Source organism: Varroa jacobsoni, unplaced genomic scaffold (genome assembly GCF_002532875.2).
Source record: "Varroa jacobsoni isolate VJ856 unplaced genomic scaffold, vjacob_1.0 scaffold_630, whole genome shotgun sequence".
Lineage (NCBI taxonomy): Eukaryota > Metazoa > Arthropoda > Arachnida > Mesostigmata > Varroidae > Varroa > Varroa jacobsoni.
The window spans coordinates 37,601-63,184 of NW_019213532.1; the positions used below are offsets into that span (position 1 = coordinate 37,601).

General features: G+C 41.6%; 2 protein-coding genes across 5 annotated transcripts in view; one reads left to right on the plus strand and one right to left on the minus strand.

Annotated features, from left to right (window-relative positions):
* Positions 1-15,998, plus strand: part of LOC111262150 (protein O-linked-mannose beta-1,2-N-acetylglucosaminyltransferase 1) — a 38,787-nt gene extending 22,789 nt beyond the window's left edge. Inside the window, exons 6-8 of one of the 2 annotated variants that reach the window (XM_022836188.2) lie at positions 8,096-8,392; positions 11,024-11,193; positions 15,142-15,998. In XM_022836188.2, coding sequence (XP_022691923.1) covers positions 8,096-8,392; positions 11,024-11,193; positions 15,142-15,277 — 603 coding nt within the window. In that variant the 3' untranslated portion in view covers positions 15,278-15,998. The remainder of the gene's footprint in view (positions 1-8,095; positions 8,393-11,023; positions 11,194-15,141) is intronic. The other variant, XM_022836189.2, reaches the window with a different exon arrangement.
* Positions 15,999-16,458: 460 nt separating this feature from the next.
* The window catches only part of LOC111262148 (bridge-like lipid transfer protein family member 3B), a 44,386-nt gene continuing 35,260 nt past the window's right edge, over positions 16,459-25,584 (minus strand). For 2 of the 3 annotated variants that reach the window (XM_022836187.2, XM_022836184.2), the window contains exons 16-17: positions 18,769-18,936; positions 17,531-18,119 (exon numbers count right to left, since the gene is read on the minus strand). In XM_022836187.2, coding sequence (XP_022691922.1) covers positions 18,785-18,936 — 152 coding nt within the window. In that variant the 3' untranslated portion in view covers positions 17,531-18,119; positions 18,769-18,784. Of the gene's footprint in view, positions 17,395-17,530; positions 18,120-18,768; positions 18,937-25,584 lie in introns of those variants that run through there. The other variant, XM_022836185.2, reaches the window with a different exon arrangement.

Here is a 25,584-nt window from a genome sequence, read left to right on the forward strand (position 1 = left end):
CGTTCCAGGACGAAATGGCTGGCCGACCGCCGCAACTCTTTGTCGCTTTCTTTAGAAAAAGGAGAAACATGTGCAGCGAACGGGAGCATATAAAAGATGAGTTGATTTATTGGGGAAAGAGCAGATAACGAACAGCGGTTTTTAGCGGCCGGCTTTAAGAAGAGCTGGGGTCCTGGGCCAATAAGCGTAATATAGAAACATAAAATAACTCCGGGAAGAGGGCGACGGCGAGCGACGACAGCGCCAAGGACTGTTGCTTCATTATGAAGCCATTTGCTTCGCAAAGCGAAAATGACACCCCGTCACTGCCTGTTCCCCAAGGAAAATGCTGATATCAAACGAAAACTGACCGGGCCAGAACCAAATCGGCCATCGTTGAACCAGCGACTGTCGCAGGAACAAAGAGCGGAGTAGGGCAGTGGCAGAACTAATATTGTCTTTGTAGTCCGTCCCAGTACTATAATTATAGCCACATTGGCGAGATCGTTGACGGCATTAATTAGTTTCTAAAAACGTGTGTTTGCATTGGGTAATGTATTGCAAGTTGCGCCAATAATTACTCATATCGTCGTGGTAGATTACATCGCGAGGTTCACAATATAGTCGGTCCTCGCTGAAATATTCCCCTTAGGCGCTCACTGCTCCTTAGACGTGTTAAGTAGGGTGCTCTAGGCGAAAAGGAACCCGTGGCAAGACAGGAGGTTCTTCAAAATGCAGCCTCCATGCTGGGCATTTTACGAAAAACAGCTCCATCTCTGTAAGATTGTTTAGGCGTTACGGTTGTCATTCACATACTAAATTATTAGCGTAGTTTAACTATGGGCGCAGTGAGCGGTGCAATGTGTCCCTTCATTTCAATTGAGTGATAGCGTACGATACTACTACAACTCATTTTTCAAACCTACAGGTTTCTGCAAAAACCGCAAAAGCGACGCTTACGATGACCCGCTCATCGCCAGCTGATTTGCCATTGCGTACGCCTGTGTTCAACGGGACCATATCTGGCTAAATGGAGGTGGCGACAGCCGATAAGAACTAGTACTACAACTTGCACTAGTTTAACAAATATCCCTCGAGGCCAATATGGAAACTCGACATTAGCGTAAACCTTACCTAATCAAGCGCGTGGTAATTCAACCGACGTCTAACTTGCCCCTGAACCATGCCTCGATGCATCCATAAAATTCATGTGGAATCAGTTACCGTAAACAAAAATCGAATTATTAGTAGTTGAGCAGTAGCAGTTTTAACTTTATTAGTACGAAAAAGACAGACTAAGTTCCGATGCAGTTATTATGACACGGAGAAATTTCCACCGTCGTCGAAAGGCCTTTAAAGGTAATTCGAGTTACTTTTGATTAGAGGTTGACATTTTGTCTATTATGGATTGTTGTTGTTACTCTCATAGGTAGTATTACATCTCCATTCTCTCGTGAGGGTCAGGATAAGAGACAAATGACTATACGAAAGAAGACGAAGGCCATTTATAGTTTTTATCAAAGCTCTGTGCGATTCAATTCACCGGCTATCAGCTAGTAATCAGTCACTGGTAGCTCCTACACAGGAAACACAGATAAATATCATTGCGAAGCCTATTATTTGTTGATCTAATATATCAGACGATGTCCTAAGCATACATGCAAAAGCTCATAATCGGTTCACAAGGATGACTAAGTATGGCAGGACAGTAGCTTGACTAGCAGGTCAGCCACAGGTTGACAAACTGAACTCGGATGTAGACGTGGCTGGTCGTTTCACGCTTATTTGTTTTTGTCAGCCAGTCAGCTTGTGGATCGACAGTATGAAATAATTTTTGAAATAGAATAAAAATAAATGTCAAAATGGGAATAAATCAAATGTGACACACAACGCTACGACTGCGTGGCCCTTCTCTGTGCCATGCTATTCAAGAAAGGCGCCCTTGGACACGAGTCTACATAGTATCACCATAAGGGTTTCCACATCGAACACCGACGCAACTTTCGTCTGCCTCATGGTACGATTTATCAGCATACACATCATGGAAAAACCCGTACGCTGCGTAGTCTACCACATGTAGATTCTTTTTGCCTGGCAAATCACTAGTGACAAAGAATTTCGGGTCGATCTTAGACACCCGTCTTTCCCGTTATCGGATGAGTTCCAAGTAGGTGCGCCTTCTTAGTTAGCCAAGCTGGCGTCGTATATCACCAAGAAATAGCAGCGTATCAACTAGCAAATATATGTAGCACTTATGGCAGCATGCATACAAACCTAGTGCTCTTTTGAGAAATGCAGACTCTGTCTGGTCCGGCTTGTACAGCTGACCTGTGGTCAAGTTTTTCCAAGTAAGTTTGATGCGATATGAAACCATCAGTGCGAAAAGCTTTCTATTGCCGAATTCAAGGAGACGGACGACGGCCTTTTTTTAAGGTCGTGCTGTTATGTGCTTGATATGGCAAGTTCAGCGGAATAACGTCAGGTCTAAGTAGTAAACGTACGTGCGAGAAGTACAATTGGAGAATATCATTTACTACTAGTGGTTTAGTTTTACAGAACTTCATGGCCTTGGGCTTGTACAAGTTCGTTTCTAGGCAAGAATTCGTTTCGTGCTTTTTTTGCTTTTTTTCAAAACATTTGAGTAATACAGTTTACGTAGGCCGAAGGTGAAGCTTAATCTCTCCGGTTAAACCCATTCTTGTTGTGACTATTAGCTCACTAATTTTTAGTCTCTCTCTCACTTCGAATCGCCCCAGATCTTCCTCTGATAGGGGAAGGCTGATAGGGGAGAGTGGCTAGTCCCACCGGATCACCAGACAAGAGTAATCCTAATTAGGTTTTCCATTTTTCTAAACGAGGTAACTTCTCACATAAGCGTATGACCCCTCGTGCAATCTTTGAACCTGGGAAAACATCGTTTGCCATCTTGTGCAGTTGTAGTTCAGGAGCCGTAGCTTTTTGTGGCCGACACAGTTTCGGGTAATGTCCATACAGGTATTCCGAAGGGCGAAATCGAGCAAGCAGAAACTCCTCCTCATCCTCGTGAGCCATAAATGTCTGGCAGTATTTCCATAGAATCTGTAGTCGCTTTTGTGACGACTCACTTGTTATAATGCACTCCTCTTATTGCGTAATCGAATTCGATTCCCAGGTATTTCACTATTTTTCTTAAATTTATACCCTGCATTCGAAGAATATGAGAGGTGTGGCATTTTTGTCCATCGGTTAGTATAATCCTTGGCTTCGCAGGGTCCAAAGATAGCTCGTGTTCTTTCATCTTTGTCAAGGTCTCCCTCAGAGTTTGGTTTGCTATTCTTTAGAATCCCTCTACGATCCGGGTTTGAACTGTAACAGCGCAGTCATCTGCATGGACAATGATTTCCTCTTCCAATGGAAAATTACTCAGCCTTTATACCTCATCACGTAGCAGGATCCACAGGAGGGATCCCAGGATAGATCCTTGAAGAGCCCCTACGGTCTTACAAAAAATAATTTCTTCATTGACTACTGATCTGTCTCATAGAAAGTTTGAGACCACAGAGACTAAATGCTGGGAACTTTTCCTTTATTCAAGCATGTGGGTACTATCGGTTATTGCAGGCTATTAAAAGCATTTTTAACATCTAAGAATATCGTAAGAAAAACGTCTCTTACTTTATTCGAGCCTTTTGTTACTTTCTTATCCTTCCTGAGGATCCTACTGATAGCTGTCAGCACCGATCTGTTTCCGGAAGCTATACTAACTCTCAGACAAAAGACCGCTTTCTTCGGCAAAGTTCCTAAACCTTTTCTCTATTTTGGTCTCGATGTCTTTCGTCGGTGCTCCAAATAGGCATATGGATCTGTAGAAACCCTTATCTTCAGGAATAAGCATGACCTCAACTCTCTTTCACGCTGGTAGGAAACGACCTTCGCTGAGAATCTGGACTACGACGACAACGTTGGGGAAGTTTTTAGAAAGAGCCCTTGTAATTACGGCTGGGATCTCGCTGGGATCCGACGTTTTACACGTTTTGATACGTTTCCATATCTTCAATACCTGTTCCCTCGTAACGGGTGGGATCTCCTTCTTCGAATCCAAGCATGTAAACTCAGCTCGTTTAAAAAGCTACTGGGATGGGAACAAAGATTTTAGTACCCTCATTGTTCCTTCTTCTTGCAAAATATACTTCTTCGTCCTGCTGGTTCCCTTTCATAAGCTTATAAAAGCGATCCCATGAGTCTTCCTGTATTTTTTTGCAAAAAGTTTCTCCACCTGTTCTTCTTGCTACTCCTGATCTCTGTCTTTAAAGTTGTCTTTAAGGTTGCTTTTTTGCCTATAATTTTCAGTAGCCTCTTGGAGCGCAGCCGATCATCGCCGGCTATGAGTCATTTAAGTATCTCCCTAGCTTGGTTGCATGCGGTTTGACTTAGGGCAATTTTTTATCCCATCAGCATTCTAGTTTCCGTTTTTGACTTATTATGCAAAGTTCTACTAGGAATTGCTAAAGATCTTCCCTACTCTGCGGTTCTCTTGCGGGATTCCTGCACCCAGTATTTCATAGATTCTCCTGTACCTCCTCCTCTCAGGTGCGTTAGTGACATACTGTTAGTATTCCTGTTTGTCTGCCTGGAACATACAGAGAACTCTACAGCAGCATTATGATTACCTTAGTAGATACACCTCCTCATGCAATCCCGACACATCGAACCAAGTGACCTGATTGACCGCGCGTATCATAAGATCTACGAAGAACGAATGTGTGTGATCGAGAAGAATCGGTACGCCGCCCGTCTTTAGCGTTTCTAGATTTTGCGTGGCCATCAACTCTAGCAACCGCCGACCTCTTGTCTGTTCTATCTACAAACTCCCCGTGTTCCTGATACTCAGTTAAAGTTCTCAGCTGTGACCACTGAAGTATCTCCTACTCCAGTCATTGACTCCACTACGCCGCATAAACCTATCTTATCTTAACCTATCGCATAAACCTAAGTTAAGACCTAAATAGCGAAAGTTCATGTGAGCTAGGCTGCCGCTCTGTACCTAGGAAAACCTTTCTTTCATCCCATTACTTTTTGTACTGTCTCGTGCTAATTATACATGTCATTTGTCAATTGCTCAGTAAATAATTGAAAAATCAGCTCCTTTTTCTGAGCAAATGCTTTGAATAAATCGCGAGGGTTCTGCCTCTATTACAGTTTTGCTGCATAGTTTGATCATAACTCGTTTGCTCTGAGACCTTTTTCCCATTGTTCCGGATAGGCAAAGAAATTATTATGTCGTTTCCGCTATTTCCTTTTGTTTTTCACGTTCCTTGTTATCTTAAAGTTTATCGGCTTGCCCTTGCATTTCAGCCGACTGGCCTATATTACTTGTTGGTACCGGGACCTTACTAGCAAATGATTTACCAATACTATTTGCCTGCTAGTTTCTTTTGCAATTTTTTCTTTATATTTCGGGCAGTTTATAAAATCTTGCAGGATGATCCGACGCATCAAAACTGTAGCAAGGAGTTTACAAACCTGCAAACCGTTGTAATACGCCCTACTGAGTTACCCCGATGGCATCTTTTCGTTGTCACAGCCTGGTCGAGGCACTCAAGAACCTTGTGCTTTATCTTTCAATATACCAGGCAACACGGACCCGTGACCCATTCAGTCAGTTTATCCTACGCACAATTTTCCTTGTGCTAGGATTTTGTTTGCCGTTCCAGAGTCCGTAAATCGGGCCATAACCTACCAGCAACTGGTGGTGCCCCACACTGGTTTCTTGACAATGAGATTGTTTCTGTTGACGCCATCATCCCCGACAAACTTAGGTAAAGTTTTCGCAGAGGTCCCTTCCACAAGGTTCCTGATTATTAAGCGCTTGTAGAAGATAAGGCCGACCGATGCTGATACGCTCCTTATTCCTCAAATGACCATTACAAAAGCTGGACATGCTACCGCGCACGTTTCTTTTACATTGATCGTAATATCACCGTTCCATAGAACCTTAGTTTATACTCATAATTTTATGCTACAGGAAATGCATAGCCATAGAATGCTGAAGCTTCTTTAAAATATCTACAAAGGATATGTTTCCGTCAGCATTTCTTGGTACATTAGTATTTGACGTTGTGTTGAAAGCCTCCTTACACTAATTTCGATTTAGCGAATTTCGAGTTTCTCCTCGAAGTTGTATTTGTTTGATTCAGCCCAAACCTACTCTGCATTTATGAGACCCCTGATAACTTTAGGTGAAGCTTAAACAGCTAGCTTTTGCTTTTTCCTGCAAGCATAACTTTGTCCTCTGCCAGTTTTTCTAACGTCACATTTATCATCATCTACCTTGTAATCCCTACACACCTCCCTGATTTTCGGCGCCATCTTTATATCCTTGCCATATAGGCTCTTATGTATATAACTGCATTTGTCGAGTTTCTTAGCTAATTTGACTATTTCTGTAACCAGCTCCAGGGGTACGGAAACAACCTCGTTTTTTCACCCACGGAGTTTCAACCCATATTTCGAAGATCGAACGTCCCAGATAACTCTCCGCCTCTTCTTACCTCCTCCTTCACAGGGACTTCCATATTCGTCCCATATCCGGGGGATTTGAGCCTTCCGGCTGTATTTTTCCTCCATCTAAAGGCCACGAAATTCAGGCAAACATGCTTTCGAGGAACTAATCCGTCCAACGGGATCCGAGTAGCGTTATAGGTACAAGGGTGGTTTAAACTACAAGATTCACACCTGAATTTCGAATAATTGCCCCTTTTTGAAATCATTCTTTGTAAACTAACGCGCTAGGCGTTTGGTATAGCAGCCCGCATGTACGACCAATCCTTAATTAGAATAGGGAAAGCCTTAGGCCCCAAGACGAAAAAAGACCTATTTCAGAACGAGAGCTTTGATTGCCCCAATTCCTCTATGCAGTGTTGGTGGAAGCAAGATTGCAATTGATACATTTGCCCAATCGCACTTCATGTTAGAGTTGACATTTCGCTCCAAAGGCCTGTTTGCTTGCCCCTGCAATAAGCACGACGCAGGAGATGATTAAACTGGCGTAAGAACTAGTGGCAAATCACCAATCCTCGCACTCTGTCTAAATTAAAGCGGCAAGTCGCGATTTTGCCTGTAAAGCATTCAGGCCAAACGACACTAACATACCAAATTTAATGAATTTATCGCAGCCTATGAAAAACCGAAACCAGATCTGGACCAGTGCCTGCTAAAGCTCAAAGCGCCCTATCCCGTAGATTACGGGATCATCGGCGTACATCTTGAAACTAAATGGCAATCTTCTGCAGCATCGAAAGCGACGGCTTGGACTTTTGCGTTGGCAAACACTAATAACACCATGTTTTTAGTCGCTTTATCGAATGGGCGACTACGATATAAATGAACATATGGATGCCCTCCCTGCTTATAACAGACCCTATCTTTGCAAGCAGGATTTGACAAGCAATCACTGTTAACGTTCCTCTTTGCAAATTTCGCTGTTCATTTAGGATTACTCCTAGAACTTATAGGAAAATGGAAAGACGCCTGAAAAGTATGCCTGAGAGTACTTTGTAGCAGCAGCCCTTGTTTACGATCCTCTTCCACAAGCTTGCTTCTCAAACATAGTTTCCGCCTTTCGGGGAACAGCAAGGGGTGTCTCCTGCCTGTCGTCCAGTACCTTCCCGTCAGGTAGACAGACCTCATAAAGGGCAGTCCAGCATAAAGCTAACGCCACTGCTTCTTGGAGGTGTTTAGACTATCTCATTTAGGTCAGTTAATAATTTCTGTATCACATTATTGACTCATAGACGTTCCGGGATTGCCTAAAAGCAATCGGACCAAATGTCGATGCATTGCTTGATAACGTTAAATAAATTAGACTGCTGTTAGTTGTGCTTGGCTAGCCCATTTACATGAAAAAAAGAATCACCATCTGCAGGCTGCATAAACGAATTCAGTCACAGTTATCGACGACTATGGCTATGCTCTACCACCGACTGTTCTATGGTCTTTATGCGATTGTATAACGGTTTATCTGCATTCGGAGGCAAATCGGCCATTTGTCGGACAGAGAACAGCCGCTATCTGAGCAACTCGAACTTCTAATATCCTTATGTCACCTCTCACATACATTACTATGATTCATTTGTAGGATATGTACTTCAAGAAACATGCGTTCAACAATCTTCCGGACGTTAAACTACGAAATGTCGATTCATTAAAGAAAGATGCATACGAGCTGGAACTTGCTAGTTTGCTTCGTAAAGCCATTCCGGTGGATCACAGCAAATCGCCGTGCGAACCTGATTTCCTACCACCTGCTGGGAATAAACTGGCCAATAGACCAAATAGTCAGCAGACCGCTCAGCCGCAATCGAGACACCTGAGTCAACAGCAGACGAAACAACAAATCAAAGGTGGATTAAATCACGGTCCAGCTAACCCTGATGTAAGTAATAGTATGATAGCATGGACAACATATAAGATGCGTGAGGAACACGTGTTATATAACGCACGAAGCACATCATGTTATGCACGCTTAGTATTACTATGTTGACGATCTTTAGCCTAAGGCATCCTCAGTGAGTTGTCTATTTAGTAAATCCTAGCTGACTCTATCAACCACTGAAAGGTGAAATAACGCGAGAGCAAAGGGAGATTCAGTGAATGAACAGTTGAACTTTCCCCTCGAACGGGTCATATCCCTGGGTGTAGTACTTAAAGATGAGTGTGCGCTATGCAAGATGAACGAAATCAAAGCCACTTCATGATGGAGATCGTTCCGTGATTTTCCAATTTCTTGCCAGCCATTGTCAGGTTTCTTGTTTTGAAGAGCTTTACTCAACAACGCTTACATTAATCCATGTTCAAACCAAGAGGCTTCTCGTTAGAATGGCTTTAATATGTGACCGTAAAGGGTACTTGGAACGATTTTACCAGTTGCTATGGGCGCAACGTCTAATATACATCGGCCTATACATCGGCCATGATGACAATGGCCATGGTTGCATAATCTTAACTGACAGCCGTTTTGAAATCGATTAGCTAGAATAACTATAACATATTATGGATGTACGTATGTGAGCTCGTTCATAGGATTTTTTTACCTAAGCAGATCAGCAACATATTTCTCTTTTTGAATATGTTGTTCTCCACTCAACGGATGAACACCAAGATACCCTAACTGGAAACCCAATTTTTCCGCCCAGATTGATCTCGGTATTGTTATTAGATTTACTTTAGATGAGTATTCCAATGTTATCGTTTCGTTCTATTCTAAAAAAACCCAGTCACATACAATGGCCCCCTTAACTACTCGGTTTTACCAAAACGCACATACCGCTGTAAAATTTGACGGCCTCGTTTGATGGGCGACATCGTAATATCGATAGGAAACTCGTAATCGTGTTGCTCTATTTCAATACTTCATGTCTATAAGTACTTCAACCCGTCCCCTGGGCTGGCGATAATATCAGTCGACGGAATCAGAATTGAACGTTTACGCGTAAAATATGCGCGGGACACTAAAAAAGGAAGTGACTGCATTTATTACATGGACCGTTAGGTAGGTAGTGAAATCGAATTTGCACACCACTGTTCCCCCTACGAAAACGTCTAGCTGATTTCACTGAAATTAATAACAACATTGATAAGAATAAGAACTGCACCTGGTTATATAACTGCGGTGATTTACATGTGCAGGCACATATGTTTACGTATCATCGCATGACGCTGATGGTTTAGCTTTTCTTCATTTTTCTTCATTAATTTTTTGCCTTGTTAGTGTTGCTGCTGCTGATAAGGGTTAACAAATCGGTATATGTATATATGCCTGTCTGCAGAGTTAAAAAAAATCCTATAAAATAACATAGTTTGAAAGGGAGCCGACAACAGAAAATTAACAACAATTTTCCTCTATAGTCAACAACGTTATATAATGGCATCCTTCCATCTCTAATTAAATCCGCTAAATAGTTAGCTAATCAGCCAGTCTATCCAGTCTGCACTGATACTCGTCGTCCTCAGTGCTAGTAGTGATTGTGTCATCATAGTAATGATTCTTTCAGCTTCACGGGGTCGCTGTGGGTTGCGACCTCTGCTAAAGGACTTTCGCTAGAAAGGTCCTCAGCGTCACTCGAAAGTTCCTCTCTGCAGCAATAACAGCGGCATAGGATAGGCAACGCTGCAACAAAATAGAATCGATCATATGGAACCGACCGACCCACGTCCCATTCTGGGCTGTAGCATTTCTGAAACGAGTCAAATCGAGAAATTCTCACTGTCGTTTGCCACTTACGACGGGATCAATGCCACGTACCATTGGCAAGAAACACGCATGTGTCTGATGTAGATAAAATGTTTACTATTGTGTTTATTTTTATTAAGCGATACCGAAAGTTCGCCAGAGCATCGTCACTGTTGCCTGCAATGCAAATGATCTCTGTGTTAGGCAGCTTTTTTTTCCAGTAACTGGATCACGATCTTAATGATAGCTGCTCATTTCTATTATCCTACTGTAATGTATAATCACATAATATGGTATGCTATTATATCATAGCTTATTATAGTAACACAGATTGTGCCTTTTTGCTCACTACTATTGTTATGCCCGCTGCACTTGCGTACTCATATTTACTACACATAAACATCGTAATAACAAACTACGGGCTATAACAACTCATACTCATACATACGTGTCTATTCACGGAAACCATATCAAGCAACAGAGGAGATCGCGTGACATATCACGAAGCGACAGAAGAAAAACGCTCGGGCAACTTACCGAAAACGAATTATTTATAAAATAGGTTTCGTTTCTTCTATCCTGTAATATAAATTGCTTAAGAGCGACCCCGTTTTTGTATATATATATATATATATATATATATATGCAGGTAGCGATTGATTAATGCACGATATGAGTGGGTTCCGTTTTGTACTTGACCTAAATTATGACTCAGTTCCGCTGCTCCGGTAGCTCCGATGGCACCTAGTGCATTAGAGGCCGCACCGGTGTTTTTTAATGCGTATAAATTCCACCGCCTTTGTCCACTGATTCATCTAATGGGTTCTATTTCAGGTATATGTTATGTATATACGGCAAGACGACAATTACTCAACGTGGCTGGAAGTGGCTCGCTGTCTGCGGGTCTGGGACCTGGATGGAAGGGGTTTTCACAAGGGCTTGTGGAGACTCTTCCTCAATGGGCACCATCTGCTCGTCGTACAAGTGCCAAGTTCACCTTACTCGTACGTACAAAGACAGCACAAAAAATAGTAGATTAAAGCTTAGCTATTAGCTAGTATTGGGACACCACGTCACGACCGTAGTTTGTAAACTGGTTTCTACAGATCCCAGCTTAACGCGCTGTGCGGTCAAAGGGATTGTACATCGTAGATAGTATCGGCTATTTTTGGTCTGTCTACCTGAAAGTCGCTAGATTTATGCCCAACTTGCGTTTATGCCCAGGAGCTTACTCACAGAAGGTATTGGAAATATGATTACATAGAGTACATGTTATAAAATCATTCATCGTTATCTGCCTTAATAATTTCAATATACAATATCGAATGAAATGAAACTATAATGATAATGATGATAATAAACGAGACAAATCTGTAGTATTTCGCAAACCCTACATTTCACTAACCTAGGCAGTGTCCCGGTGGTTTCTAAGTTCTTCTTCGATCGCCAAAATTTACCCGGCCAACTCGACCTATGCTTCGTCGATTTGTCCCTGCGAAAATGCAAACCGTAGTCTCGCACTTCTTGACGACATCTCCTAATACAGGCATCGCGTGCGTCCAAGTTTTGCAATCAGATATCGCAGATCACCAATAGTCTGAACCTTTTCGTGTTAGTTTCAAACTTACGTGAAACTAAACAGCACGTTTAAAATTGTGCTGTAGCACCGCAGGTTGTGGAATTTTCTATTTGTTGTCCTCTTGTCTTGAACTTACTGAAAAACTGGGAACCGTGTCCCAGATGGCATGTTGCCAGCACGCCCGCTTTGGAATAAAGTTGCTCGTCCAATGAGAAATTCGTTGCCCACAACGAAATCCATGTGGTACTTTTACGTCGTATGGTACCAAATGCGTCGAATCACTCGATCGATCGAACTGTCGATCGCTATTTTACTGCCATTATCGATTGATTTCTTAGAGTCGCTGCTACCCCGTCGACAGCAGCGCGCGCAGATTTAGTTGAGCCTTCACCTTTTCCTCGTGAAAACAGCGCTCAGAGAGAACATTTATAATTTTAAAGTTTATTTATGTCCAAAATATGTGTTGTACTGCTATTTCAATGTCATCCATTGCATTCACTAAGCCCTTTCTGTTCATGTCTGTTGATGAACGGTCTGTTCCAGTACTTACGTACCCCTCGGTGCCGTTCAAGGCCATTTCCGCTTATGCCAAGAACGGTTGCAAGTGTAGCACTAACTATTTGTTCGTGTAGAAAACTACGTAGATTCGTTCATCGGTTTTCAGTCGACAGGCAGAACCGATTAGACAATCCATTGTTGAAAACAGCGAACTATAGGACACTTAACATTAAAAAAAAAACCAGTGACAGCAGTAGCAATAATAGCGCTAGTCTTTCGGCGCTTGGCCTTACTATATCACAGATATGAATGCTGCGGCGTTGGGCCAGTGAGTGCTGATTTCTTCCCCAACGCGACGAGTAAGAGAGGTCTCTCTAGTTCGCGTTCTGTTTACAAACAAACGGGTAATAGTATTACTGGCTTGCTAGTGGTAGATAATATCATTATTGGTATAAGAAGTAACGTCACCATCCGACCGGTAGCAATGACGGATACAATTGTTTTGCCGCAGCCGACGGCATCGCCTTGGGCCAAGCAAAAAGGTTGATCGTGCCAATGAAGGTGATGCTGCCATAGTGGTTGTAGTAGACGACCTGAAACTGAACAAAAACCGAACGCCCTCCTACCCCCAGGAGGGTGTGGTGGTGAGACGGACTGGCTGTCAATGGCAGCAGAGTAGCGAATGTCCCGCGAAACACCACTGACGAGCTTAATCGAACATTTTCATATGGCGACGTGAACAGGTAAAATAAGTAGCATGAACATTAGGCCAACAAAGTCAACAGCGGCAGGCCATACCAGATATGGACAAGTTCATAATAATATACCTATAGCTGTAACAGTAACGTACGCAGAAGCAAGCTTTATATAATAATTAGACTGCTTAGACAAGCAAACACAAGCAGGTGAATACATCAAAGGGCTAAATATCAAACGACGATTTGGTCGACAACTGGTGAGCGGTGCCCGCTCTATGCCTAATTTGAACGTACGGATGGAACAGTGCTTAGCGAAAAGCAGGTTCTGGGTCTGAATTGACAACATCTGCAATATCAGGAATAAAACAAGGTCGGTCTTTGTCGACATGTTACACAAACGGTAGTTGTATTAGCAATACAAATCATCACGAACAGCTATGATTATCCAAAGAACGTGTTAATGGTTTTGCTGAATTTCTCTATATATTGTTCCTGTTAGGGCAACAAAGGCGGCTGCGTAAGCCATGTGACCCGGCAGTATGTTAATGATGAATCTAGGACCCTGATTGAATTCGTCTGCTCGTATTCCCTTAATAGGGAAGGATTCGTGATACAATAGTTGCTACTGCCATAGTTCCTTGGACATTATCCGAAATTAAACTCAAGACAGCCATTCCTGGTTAGTCTCTAATTCGCTCCCTAAAAAGGCCGATGAGCAAATGTTTTAAAGCTATTCAAAGCTTTATATAACTAGCTTTAAGGGATCGGTTTCACTGATATCTGGTTAAATGAGAGCCTAGTTTCGTAAGGTTTTCCGAATCCCACGGAGAGAATACATGTGAGACACGCCGATTGACGTAGATTTAGGGCCGCAGACTTTGAATATGAATAAAGAGGTAAGTGGGTGTGGCGTACGTGCTATCACCGTAACTGCTAGATTTTCCCGTGTAATTTTTATGCGTGCTTTCAAGTACGCTGATAATCTCTGTGTTCAGTATTTCGTTTGTTCCCGTCAGCAGCTGCTATCAGAATGTGACAGGCAGAACGAAGCTATAATAATACATCGATACTTCATCCTATTAACCTATCCTTGTACTTCATCCTATTATACTGCAAACGGTGGCTCATAGGATAAACGCACTGATAGCGTAAATATATATTGAGTATATTTTATAGCCGTTACTTTCAGGACACACAGAGGTAAAGAAGACCTTAATTTTAATTTTCGCACGAACTACTTATATAAATTAGTTTATGAAGTTGTTTTATGAAGGTTGAAAATGATCAGAGTCGACTCTTCCGTCTTTCCTTTGGAGATAGTTTTAGCTAACAAATGAAACGTTCATAATGTCTATGTGTAATTATATTTGATGTACCTTTGTTATTGCGCTTCGTTAAAAGTAAATTTCGAAAATCTTACGAAGTTTGCTACCTGGCCGTCATTTTAGCGATGATACGAACTATATATAGGAACTTCACTATTTCTGCTTGCTGGCTAACAAATATCGTTATATTGCCCGATTCGAATAAGTTCCAACGTTCGCCAAGCAACGTTCTAAGATATTTTATCAAATAGAAGCTGGTAAAAAGCCATTGCTGTTAGGCTATTGTTAACACAGAGGAAGCTAATGAGTGAAAGTTGACGTTTACAGGTGGGAAACAGACACAATTGTTATTAGAAAAATCAATTTTGATAAAGAGTTATTAGATAATAACGGTATATCAATATGCTTGCCAGTACGTGATAGGAAATGATGCTTATACTTACGTGTCTATTTTTCCTTCAAAACACATCAATTTCGAGCCGCTCGAGCAAAACATTTGGCACAAGTGTCATTTTTACGCTTGGTTCGTTTAGTCTCCACAAAGAAGCTACGGAAGTCCCCTATCGAAAACACCAATAATAATAATATCAAGGCTAGTTGACAGCAAAAAAGTGCCTTCGTGCAGTGTGAGACGGTCCTACTCGTGCTCCTCGTATTATTAGCACTATCATTATGTATTTGGTTATAAGGAGAGCCGGTAAGCAAGCCATACTTTTAAGTTTAACAGCGAACTGAACTTAACACTTTGATAAGCTCGAACTTACCGTGAAGAAAATTAATCGGAATTAAATAGGGCGAGTTGGGTTTTATTGTCTTAATTGTTGTTACGATGTTTTATGGTGATAATTTCAGGTCTTTCATACCAGACTGGGTGACCCCAATCTACATCCCAAAACAGCAGCAGCAGCAGCAGCAGCAGCAGCAGCAACAGCCGCCACAGCAGCAGCAGCAGCAGCAGCAGACCAGTACTGGCCTTAAGGCTAGCTGAACGAGCCTTTCCGTTCCGTCAGGACATATCGAGAACGAGCCCAGCTATTGAACGATCATAATGCCCTTGCGCCTTTATTGGATCAAATCAGGACACTGTCGCCTCCATCGCTTTGTAATCATACAGAGTCACCGGAAGACTGACGATGAATATCGGTCGGAAATACAAGCGAAAATGCCAACTTCTTTAAGAAAGTTTTATACAATAATTCGATACATATCAAGTCGTGCACATATCAAAATGAGCCATATATTGTTCGACGTTCCCCGAATGAGTCTGATAGTAAAGAGGTAATGTTACTTGCCACCTTCGCTGGCATCTCTGGGACGAGTTTAATCCTTATGCACTTGACCTATGACGTGGGTCTGCCGTACGGGTAATATATGGAGGGAGCAATCTTAAGATCGCGTTCCTGCTGACATCCCCCCGGATGAAGTTCTTCATGAAAAAGCGCACTTTAAGTCAGTAGTGCTGTCCGCTGGTGTTACCATGCCATCTAAAACAGCCACTAACTAGGAGCACATCCACGAAAGGACGACGAGAGATTCAAAAACTGTGTATTTAATGTATAGAGTTATTATAAATAGTGTGATATTAGTGAAGAATAAAGCCGTTGGGGATATACAATAAAAAATTATCCAAAAATGCCGATCCACGGTTGGTTGGACGGAACGAACCGAAAAGAAATAAAAAGACTGGCGCAATACCAAGTGAGCAAGAAGGAGTTCTTTTTCAAACTTAGTGTAAGTACATAAGGCCTATATGTTTTTAGTATTTCAGATCTTCGCCATATATATAACAACGTAGACTGGATGCACGGTTCTAATAACTAAAATCTAATGAGAAGACAGGATTTTGGTCAGCCAATGTAGTGATCAAAAATAGTTTATCAAACTATTTTTGATCACTGCATTTACGGGACGGCTTGCCCGATTTTCAGTCGCGCTTTGAGCCTTTTTTACTTGAGGGCTGTTGTCACTAGCTAAAAAGCTAACGAAAAGGTAACAAAACATTAATTAAGGCGACGAGGCCTGACGTGCATTTCAGTTATCAGGTTGCTGTGACTAGTATGTTATTTCTGCGACGTCCTTTGATGACCATTCGGCTTTTTTCGCGTTCCTAGTTAGATTTGTTGCGATAAATCCTGACATTGCTTTATAATTCCAATAATGAATAAACAATTTATAAACATTAATATTTTATTAATACATTACAATGCCAATAGTAAGGATAAGGTAGGCAGCAAGCTAGTAGGTTCTAAGGATAAGGTAGGCAGCAAGTTGGTAGTTTCTAAACTGAGATTATCAGCCGGAAATAATGCTTCACGGCGTCAATATCGGGCGTAAATGCTAGAAGAACAACAAACCTAGATCGTCGTAGAACTGATTGTTAAGGCCAACGTCGACGTGCGTTAGGGTTACTAAAAGGGATTATTAAGAAACTGAGAAAACGTACACAAATTTTCTGTTAGTTACATTTAGGCCGCCGGTTGTTCTTACCGTGTAAGCAAGTCTTCGGAGCTGCCTGCTCCATGCCTACATCAACGATCTGTGTTCCAGAGTAAGTCCTGCTAAACTTTTCTGGTTTTTTCCCCAACAGACCTATGGAACGATACTATTACAATTACATGCAACAATGACGAGCTCGAATTTGGACCAACGACGGGCGCATATTCATGGTTACCGTGGCAAACAGATGCATATAGGCCGCCCGCGGAAGGCCGCCCTAACTGTATTGCTTGTCTCTTCATCAAGAAGCCTGTGTTGATTATTTTTTAAGACAAAATGCTTGCTTCAGTTTGTGATACTCTCAAGTTTTGCGTAGTGTATACTCGCGACTCTCCAAGTAAAATTTCGATATATCAACGCATCTTGTTTGTACGGAGGGAGTTTCCGATAGTTCTACTATTAGCCGCCCTTTATGAATGATACTGTCACTGCTAAGTAAAAGTAAAGGAAAAAAAGAGACATTTATTTATCATTCGATGCTTTTATACAAGCCAGCAACAGCTTTTCCTGGACGACCTTTTCGACAGCAGGGCGCCTGTTAACACGAGACCTGTACTGCCACAATAACGCATTGTTGTCTCACCTTGTCACCTATTGTTGTTCCTGCTCCTGAAACCGATTGCGAATGCTTGCTAAAGGGTCAGTTTCGAGTTCAACGGTAAGATGTAGGTGCACGTTCGTTTTGTTCATGCATTTACTAATTGTATATAACGACGGAGCTCAGGTAGGGCAAGACTCAGAAGTGTGCAGTCGGTAACAACATACATTTATTATTACTACGATGTGATCTATAGATGTGCTCTTTTTTATTATTTATTTTCATGTTTATATCAACGAGTGTTTGTGCTTTTGTTTGCGACAAAATCCAGTGTAATGAGGTTCGTTTATTCCAACTGCACTTCATTGCGTCATGTTTTTAGTAGACACAGTATACTTAGAGTTCTGTGACCATGATGATTTTTATTCCTATCATGATCACGTTCACTGTCCTACGCGCATAACTGGGATTTCATATATATATATATATATATATATATATATATATATTGTTATTATCAATGTTGTTGTTATATGGCCGCCGCTCTCGGATATCGTAGGAATCAACATTGGTCTTGCTGCTGTTAACTATCTATTTTGTTGTTATTCGAAGATACGTTGCCGTACCGCGTACTTGTAAAATCCAACAAGAGTTGACCGTCGTATACACAATGAATTTTCCTATTACCTCGCTAAGTTCACCAACCCATTCATTTATTAATCAATTGCAATAAGACGCTGAAACGTCCACCGAACTAAAGTCGAAGCCAGGAGCATCTGAAGAAGAAGTTCGAAAGCTGCAATAATTGCACCGGGAGACATAGTTAGTCCTCTGGGGTAGCTGTGAGAGCTTGTGGAATCGAACTGTTCTGGCGGAGAGGGATTGCCAATATCTATCTATGTCTTTTGCGCTCTAGCAAAAAACCTTCTGCTATTACGCGAGGCGAGACCGGGCAGACCTATGAACGAACGGGTGCCAATCAATGAAATCATATCGTAATATTATCGCTGCTTGGTATTTCGAAAACATACGATCGCTACGGTGCTTGGCAGAAACTCCTACGGACAACGTTTTGTTTTCGACTCGTTTTTACCGGCAAATTTAAAGAAAACGTAGTCGACTGAATTATTTTGACCTAGCCGTCCGGCTCGACTTACCCTAATCACTTGAAGATAGTCTTCCAGTTCAACAAACACTCTTCCTTACATGACCAACAATATAATAACGACCATCATACTGCTAGTTCTAACCGTACACATTGCTGTACAATTTTGAAATGTATATGTTTTTTGCCACCTATCGTCTACTCCACAGATTTCCTACATAACATAATTATTCAGCTAACACTAAGCTGTGAATAAAATCATGACATTTCCCAGTTCAGTCAGTTGAACAGATTTAAATTGATAGCACGAGCGCACTGTATAGGACATATCAATGCTCACTTTTTCCAGCCTGTTCCTACTGCTGTCGGTGTTGCGCTGGCGTCTCAAGCGGCTGGGATGGCAGGAGTGACGATGCGGTTTGACGCTTCACGTGAAGCGTCAACTCACGGTGTAATCGATCGATTTCTGCGCGGAGCTTCGCGTTGTCAGCCGTCAATCTTTCGCATTCTGCAGAAAAGAATTCGCGTCAGTACAAAGCTTTTTTGTTGAAAGGAACATATCCACCATCCTTTAGGGCTGTATGGCAGCGTGTTGTGCAAGCAAAATAGACAAACTTACGTGGAGCGTGACAGCGTACGGATCAGAATTTTTTCACGGCGAAAATCGCCCAAAATGCCACTTCGTATTTATTACATGTTTTTTTTTATTTTATTCATATTGCGTAGTGGGGCAAGCGAACGATTTTTGTCCGTTATTTAGAGATCCACTTTGTTATTAGAGTACAGGTGGAAGCACAACCAGCATGGACAGGAAACGAATGGAAATGGCTTGGACAATCAGTATTTTCACAAGCGGCTAGGAGATGCGATCTAAAACGGGACTCCATATATAAGAATTGCTGACGGAAGTTTTTTTAGCTCAGGAGACCGACAAGCCATCATTGGGCGAGACGTCTTCGTTAACATACGATTAAGAGTTAAATTAGGTGCAATACTGCTCCATTAAAGGCAGGATCACTACGGTTATCAGATACTTATGGTTTTACACTTTTTGTTTTTTTTTTTACCTTAACGCTGTATATCTCCAAGACGATAATTTGAAAAGTGATCAAAGATCTGATGTTATGTTTTACATTACGTAAAAAATAGAACATTTTTATTCCAGTATAAACGAGATCTGTCACTAGCGAACCAGTTAATACCACTGTTTTGAACTTCGACCGTGCGGTCCAAGTCAGCCAGGTGTACGGACGTATACAACAGATCAGTTGCAGACGTATCAACTGAACTGCGAAAATAGATCTGATGAAGATACCAAAATTTTCAATTTCCAACTTACTTACAATAATCCGCTTGACTACGAGCTACCCTCAATTATATGGAAATACTCGACGGCGACGGCCAGCAACGCAGGAGCTGCGTGTCCGTCCGTCCGTCCGTCCGTCCGTCCCAGCATCTGTCATGCATCGTACTGCTATTTACCATTAAAAAAAAAAATAACGTAAAGCAAGAATTGCACACAGCGGTGGAAAAATTTCGAAAGTCAGCCTAAAAAAATAGATAGCCTATCTTGAGCTTGTCACGACCGTGCGTACCAAGGCCAATTTACAATATAAAGCGCACAAAATAAATTCCGTAAGATCACAGTGGTGCTGAGCACTTCAATCAATGAAGTTTTGCGCCATGTGAAGTGTTCCTATCCGAACGGGCCTAAGTACGCCTTTGTTAAAATCAAGAAAATATATACCTTTATCTGAGGAATAATGAATAAAGCTATTCGTTGTGCTAAAGTTAGTAGTGAGTCGAAGGTGTATTTAAGTTGAGATTTGAAAATACTACCGTCATAGTTTTTGCAGCAGCAGCAGTACGTATTAAGACAGGTTTCGGATTTTTGCACACGTAACCTCAAACTGAATTATGATTGTAATCCTTTTGTCAACTTCCTGCTTGTCTGTGTCACAAAGACCACGAGCACCCCGAAAAAAAAAAAAAATATATATAATGGCTCAACTTTGTGAAAAGCTCTATTCTTGGTTCTCTTCTTTAGCCAGTTGCTGGAGTGTTTATATTACAGATTGCCCCGTGATATAATATCTAGTCAGGTTCCATCCAGGGTAACGGAGTCCGTCAACTAGATTCAGGAAATGCATATCGTCTAAGATTGACAAAAAAGTGACTTGGATTTTAGTATTGTGAAAACCTTGACCTGTGATGCCACTGGACCTCACACATCAAAGTTCTACACATGGTCGTAGTTAGAACTTTTACTTTTGTTGTTATTGTTACCGCGTCTGTCGCTAGCAGTCAAGCGCGCTAAAATGAAGTCGTCATTGTGTGGGAAGCAATTGCCTGCCTTAAGCTGCCGCGACCGCCGTCTTCAGTAGAGCGCTCATCCGTGATGCGGTAGTAGTTACGACAAAGACTTCACGCAATGAACTTGTGAATGAGCGTAAGACTAAGTGCTATTGAAGTTCATATTGTCGGCAAATCGTAACAGCTTCAACAGCCGTCGCTGTAATGACACGGTATATGTAGGTATGCGTCAACCTCTGGTTTTCCTTAAATTGCTCATTTAAGATATGTAATCTCCTCCAATATGTCCATAGCAGGCGAAATGAAACTCGACGAAAAGAAGCGACTTATTCATGGATTCGCAAGCTTACAACTTCATTTGTCTGTGCGAACGTTGGCTGATCACTAGTTCAAGCCAAATATAAAACAATACAAACGTATCGACTTCTCGTCTACATAGTTTCTGATGGTAACAATGATGAACGTGCTATTCCTATATTTCTGGCTATAACCATTTGGTGAATCGCAATGCCCGAAACGGGGTTTTTGTACGTACTCAACCAAAATGCAATACCCCCACCGGCATTAGCCGAAACAAAATCAGAATATATTCTTGTGAATAACCGAAAGATATTCCAAATAACCGTAGATCAGATAATACACTACATAGTTCTCCTAGTGTAGATTGCCATAAACTAGACAGACTATGTACATATCGACCAAGTCCATATTGATTTTCGACTACCCTCGCGCCCCCGGCTGCCTTGCATTAGCTGTGACAATGCAAAAGGCATTGAGACTTCTGCTTGAATTGTTGGAACTCCTTTGTATCGAGACACAATGCCACGACGATTATTGGCAGTCACAGAAATGGCCGAAACTTGACGCATGCGCACAGGTTCAGGAGAGGTAGCTCAAGGACGATTATTCTTACACTGTTCCTTGTCATCTTGCGCGGTGTCAGTCGTGAAATGGCAGCTGGTCAACAATGAAACCCCACTGATCCATGGTGCCACCATAACTTGTGCAGCGACAACCCCAGTTAGCAGCACCAACAAAGGCAACTATAGAAACAAAACGATTTGACAATAGTCGTAGAGGTTACGATAGCAAAAATAGTTTAAGGTTCACTCTTTTTTGTAGGAGATTTATAGCGCATACTTCTCAGCATTGCAACTTCACAGTATGGCGGCGAATATGAAGCTAGCGCGCGTTCTAGTCACTAAGGAACAGAGTAAAACCTTACGATCTACTTTTTACTGCATTTGACATAGTTCATGGTAGCCAAGACGGCTGATCGTATGATTGTTAATGCTCCGTTTTCCGCTTGAAGCATTCACTGAACAGACAGACTACTTCTGAGAGCGTATTTTTCTAACGCAAACATTCGATCAAAAGTACATGCGTACGTTACTTTGATTGTCTTTCGGTTACAGATATAGCCAGTTCGACAATCCTGCTGTAGGACTGAACCTCGGTTTAAGGTGAAATTATGATTTGTCCAATCGATTTAATCGCATATGGTCAACTAATGCCGTCGACCAAATTGAGTTAGAACAGGCGGTAGACATTTTGCCTGTTGAATCCAATCCAGTCCAAGTTTGAGTCTGAATGGACACGAACAACCTGCGCTGAAGGATCTTCTCGCGTACGATCCGAATCTGTTATGCAGCGACCGTTTTAATGAAAAAGAATATTGTCAAGAGGTATACAAAAATGCTCTAGCCGCATTTGGTGTAATATAAATAAATTCTAATTGACAATTATCTGTCTTCTAATATTCTTTTGTTCTTATTTCGTTAGATCTTTTCTCGCTCTCAAACCCCATCTGTGAGGTGCCGAAGAGATATCAGCCCGAATTTCAATTTAACTGCAGACACCTTTAATTAGACAAGGAGGTATAGGTGGCACATAAAAACGAATATTGTGTAGTAAAGAAGTACATACAATGAAGTAGGAATGAAGCAGGTGTGCCGTATTAATACAATTACCTGGACGTCCTCTACACAAAGCTATTACATCGTTTCACGTAACGTCTATCAATGAAACGTTTCTTGTTGGAAGGTAATTAGCTTGAAACCTTTTAAACTTTAAAAAAATCGATTTCTACAAAATATCTGTAAAACCTGTTTTATACAGTTGAAAAAAAGCTTCCAGCATTTTGCTGCTCAAATGACGATGATATAGAAGAAGGCAGATCGACGTATGTAGTCCATACACCCCTTCGAACGTAGACTTGTGCTTCACGGGACGTGACACCCATACTGGAGATGAATACATACATTCGGATAAAACAATGGCCTCACAAACAAATGTAAACATTTGTATTTCTTACTGCAAAATATTTTTAAATGATATTAACAAGCTTTGTGTATCTATGGGCTAGTGTAAGCATATGTTGGCTGACGTCCGGTGTTGCAGATGTTCGTGCGCTAAGGTCCCCAGTAGTAGATACGGTAAGAAGCGTGACATTATCAATTCTGTCAGCGGAGACAAGCGTTTCATCGTCCGGCATTGTTCACTTTGATTAAAAAGCTACGTGTCATTTTTCCGAAGGGTGGATTTTTGAAACCGAGACAACCGTAGATCTCGAAGTCATGTGCATATGCTAAATTTTAAGTGGGGTAGATGTTTCTATAAAGTACAAAAAATTGCATATAATCAAGAGACAATGGCTTTTTTAAAAAGAGCCAGAAAAAACAGGCCTTAAAACGTTTCCTCAATTTTTTTTAGGAAGGCTTAAACGTTTCCAACGTTCACACGGAATAACTTTACAACTAAACAGGCTAAAGGTGGATAGACGAGTGCTCAGTTTAACCTATTCCCCAAGTAGAACCCCTTAATTCGCTTTAGTTTTCTTCTTCCTTTTAATCTAAATGAACATCGTGGTATAGCCTACGACTGTTTATGTGCGTGTCCTATTCCGGGGTATTTCTAACAGACGCCTGCGGGTAGAGTAGTAGGCAATGAAACGCTATGCGAAATCAAAGAGTTTATATTTTTGGATCTCTATTTTTTGTCGAAATATGAGCATTGGAAAACTCCACAGTAGCTCTTGTCAAATACAAATATTTTCATTTCGGCCAGTAATCTAAATATATCGATTTGATATATTCGATATATAAGAAGTATCGATTGATTTATCCTCTAATTGTAATTTATCCTGTAATCCGACTGCGAGGGCTGCCGGTATCAACCGATGATCGTAGACAATCGACAAATTATGTAACACAATAGACGCAATGGTCGATCAATATATTCACTGTGCCACTGCAGAGTATACACGCGACAAAGACGGGAATGCGGGCCTCTTGCTTTCTCTTAATTGAAAGCTAACGTATCGAAAGTGACAGACATCAAATTTAGATTCTGTCAGAATCCTAAGTCTAAGCAACGCCAATTCAATATGGCGAACCGAAGCAATGGTACGAGTTGGAAAGGGTCGACAATATCGTTATGGTAAGACGTGCGATTTCGGATACAAATAATTCGACTGGAGGGTCTGTGCTGGGCGTCAGCTAATCTATCAACGATCGAAAAACTCTTTTGTACCTGCCATTTACATCATTACTAACGTTAAAAAAAAACCGTTCAGTCAGTTTCAGTCGAACAGATAGCAATAGATTTATCATTAATTTTATTCAAATTAAACTGGCCTAATGGAAACGAATAGTTATTATCTTCTAATAGAACAACGAGCAATATACCCCCACGAGCCGTGTTGGTCCGAAGGTTAGGAAATGACAGACTATTAGTGAGGTCCGGACCTGAGGCCAATGGAGGTCTAGAATAGAGCTCGATATGCGTAACTGGCTGAGGCAGATCGTTTCAGACGTAGTTAACAAATAGTTAGCGATGATCTTACGCTGCAGCAATATATTAGTGAATTTGGAAAACGTTAAGGTTGTACAGTTTATCCATAGCATCGCATACGATTAGATATGTTGAATACAATCATTGCACTTCTCAGTATTACTGACAGAATAGCTGATGCAACACGTTTTGACAGCTCAATAGGTTTATCGCGCCATGGGACAATGTTTACTTTGTTCTTGTTTGGTTAAAACGGAAACTTCTCCGGCCGATCAAAGAGAGGATACGTATTATTACAGGACGCTTCAGCATCGCCTATTATGCTGTTAAACTAAGTTCCACAAATAAATGTCAGGTCGCTGTTATTGAACAAATACTACGCACTAATGGAGTCCACAGTACCCGGCGGAACAAGAACTCAGGCATGTACACTTCACTTGTCTACGTTTTAGCTATCAACGGCTATCGTGGACATCAGCAAGTTAATGCATTTTGCGTCATTTTGATATTTAGATCTTCAATACGCAATCGAATTTAGATAGCACTGTACCCGATAGACGCTGTCCGAGGTTTGACAACTGCCTGAAAATTGCGATTCAATATCGTGACTGAGTCCTTTTCTCTGACCAAAAACACATCCTTGTATCATCAAGTAGCGGTATGTGGGGCTGGTCGGTTGGCTGTTTTTCATTTTACCTTCCCTTTACATGAAACGATTCTCTTTACGACGGCTGTTGCGGAATGATGGATCCCGCTGACTACAGTTAAGGCCAACAACAGCTAAAATTACAGCGAAACAGGATCAGTCGATTTCGACCGCAGAAGTTGTGGCCGCTGTGAAACAATCACGCTAATGCCGCGGTTGTCATTGAGTCATGACAGGTTTTCTTGACGCAGAAAGGCACATCGACAAGCGAACAAATCAACCAGAGGTTTATTATCAGAGAGGATCTCAACTTAACAAGCAAGAAGAGCGCACAGATACACGAACGTATATATGCGTATTCGTGCTGTCTGCGTGTGTTTGTGTGTGTGTGTTTGTGGGCGTGTG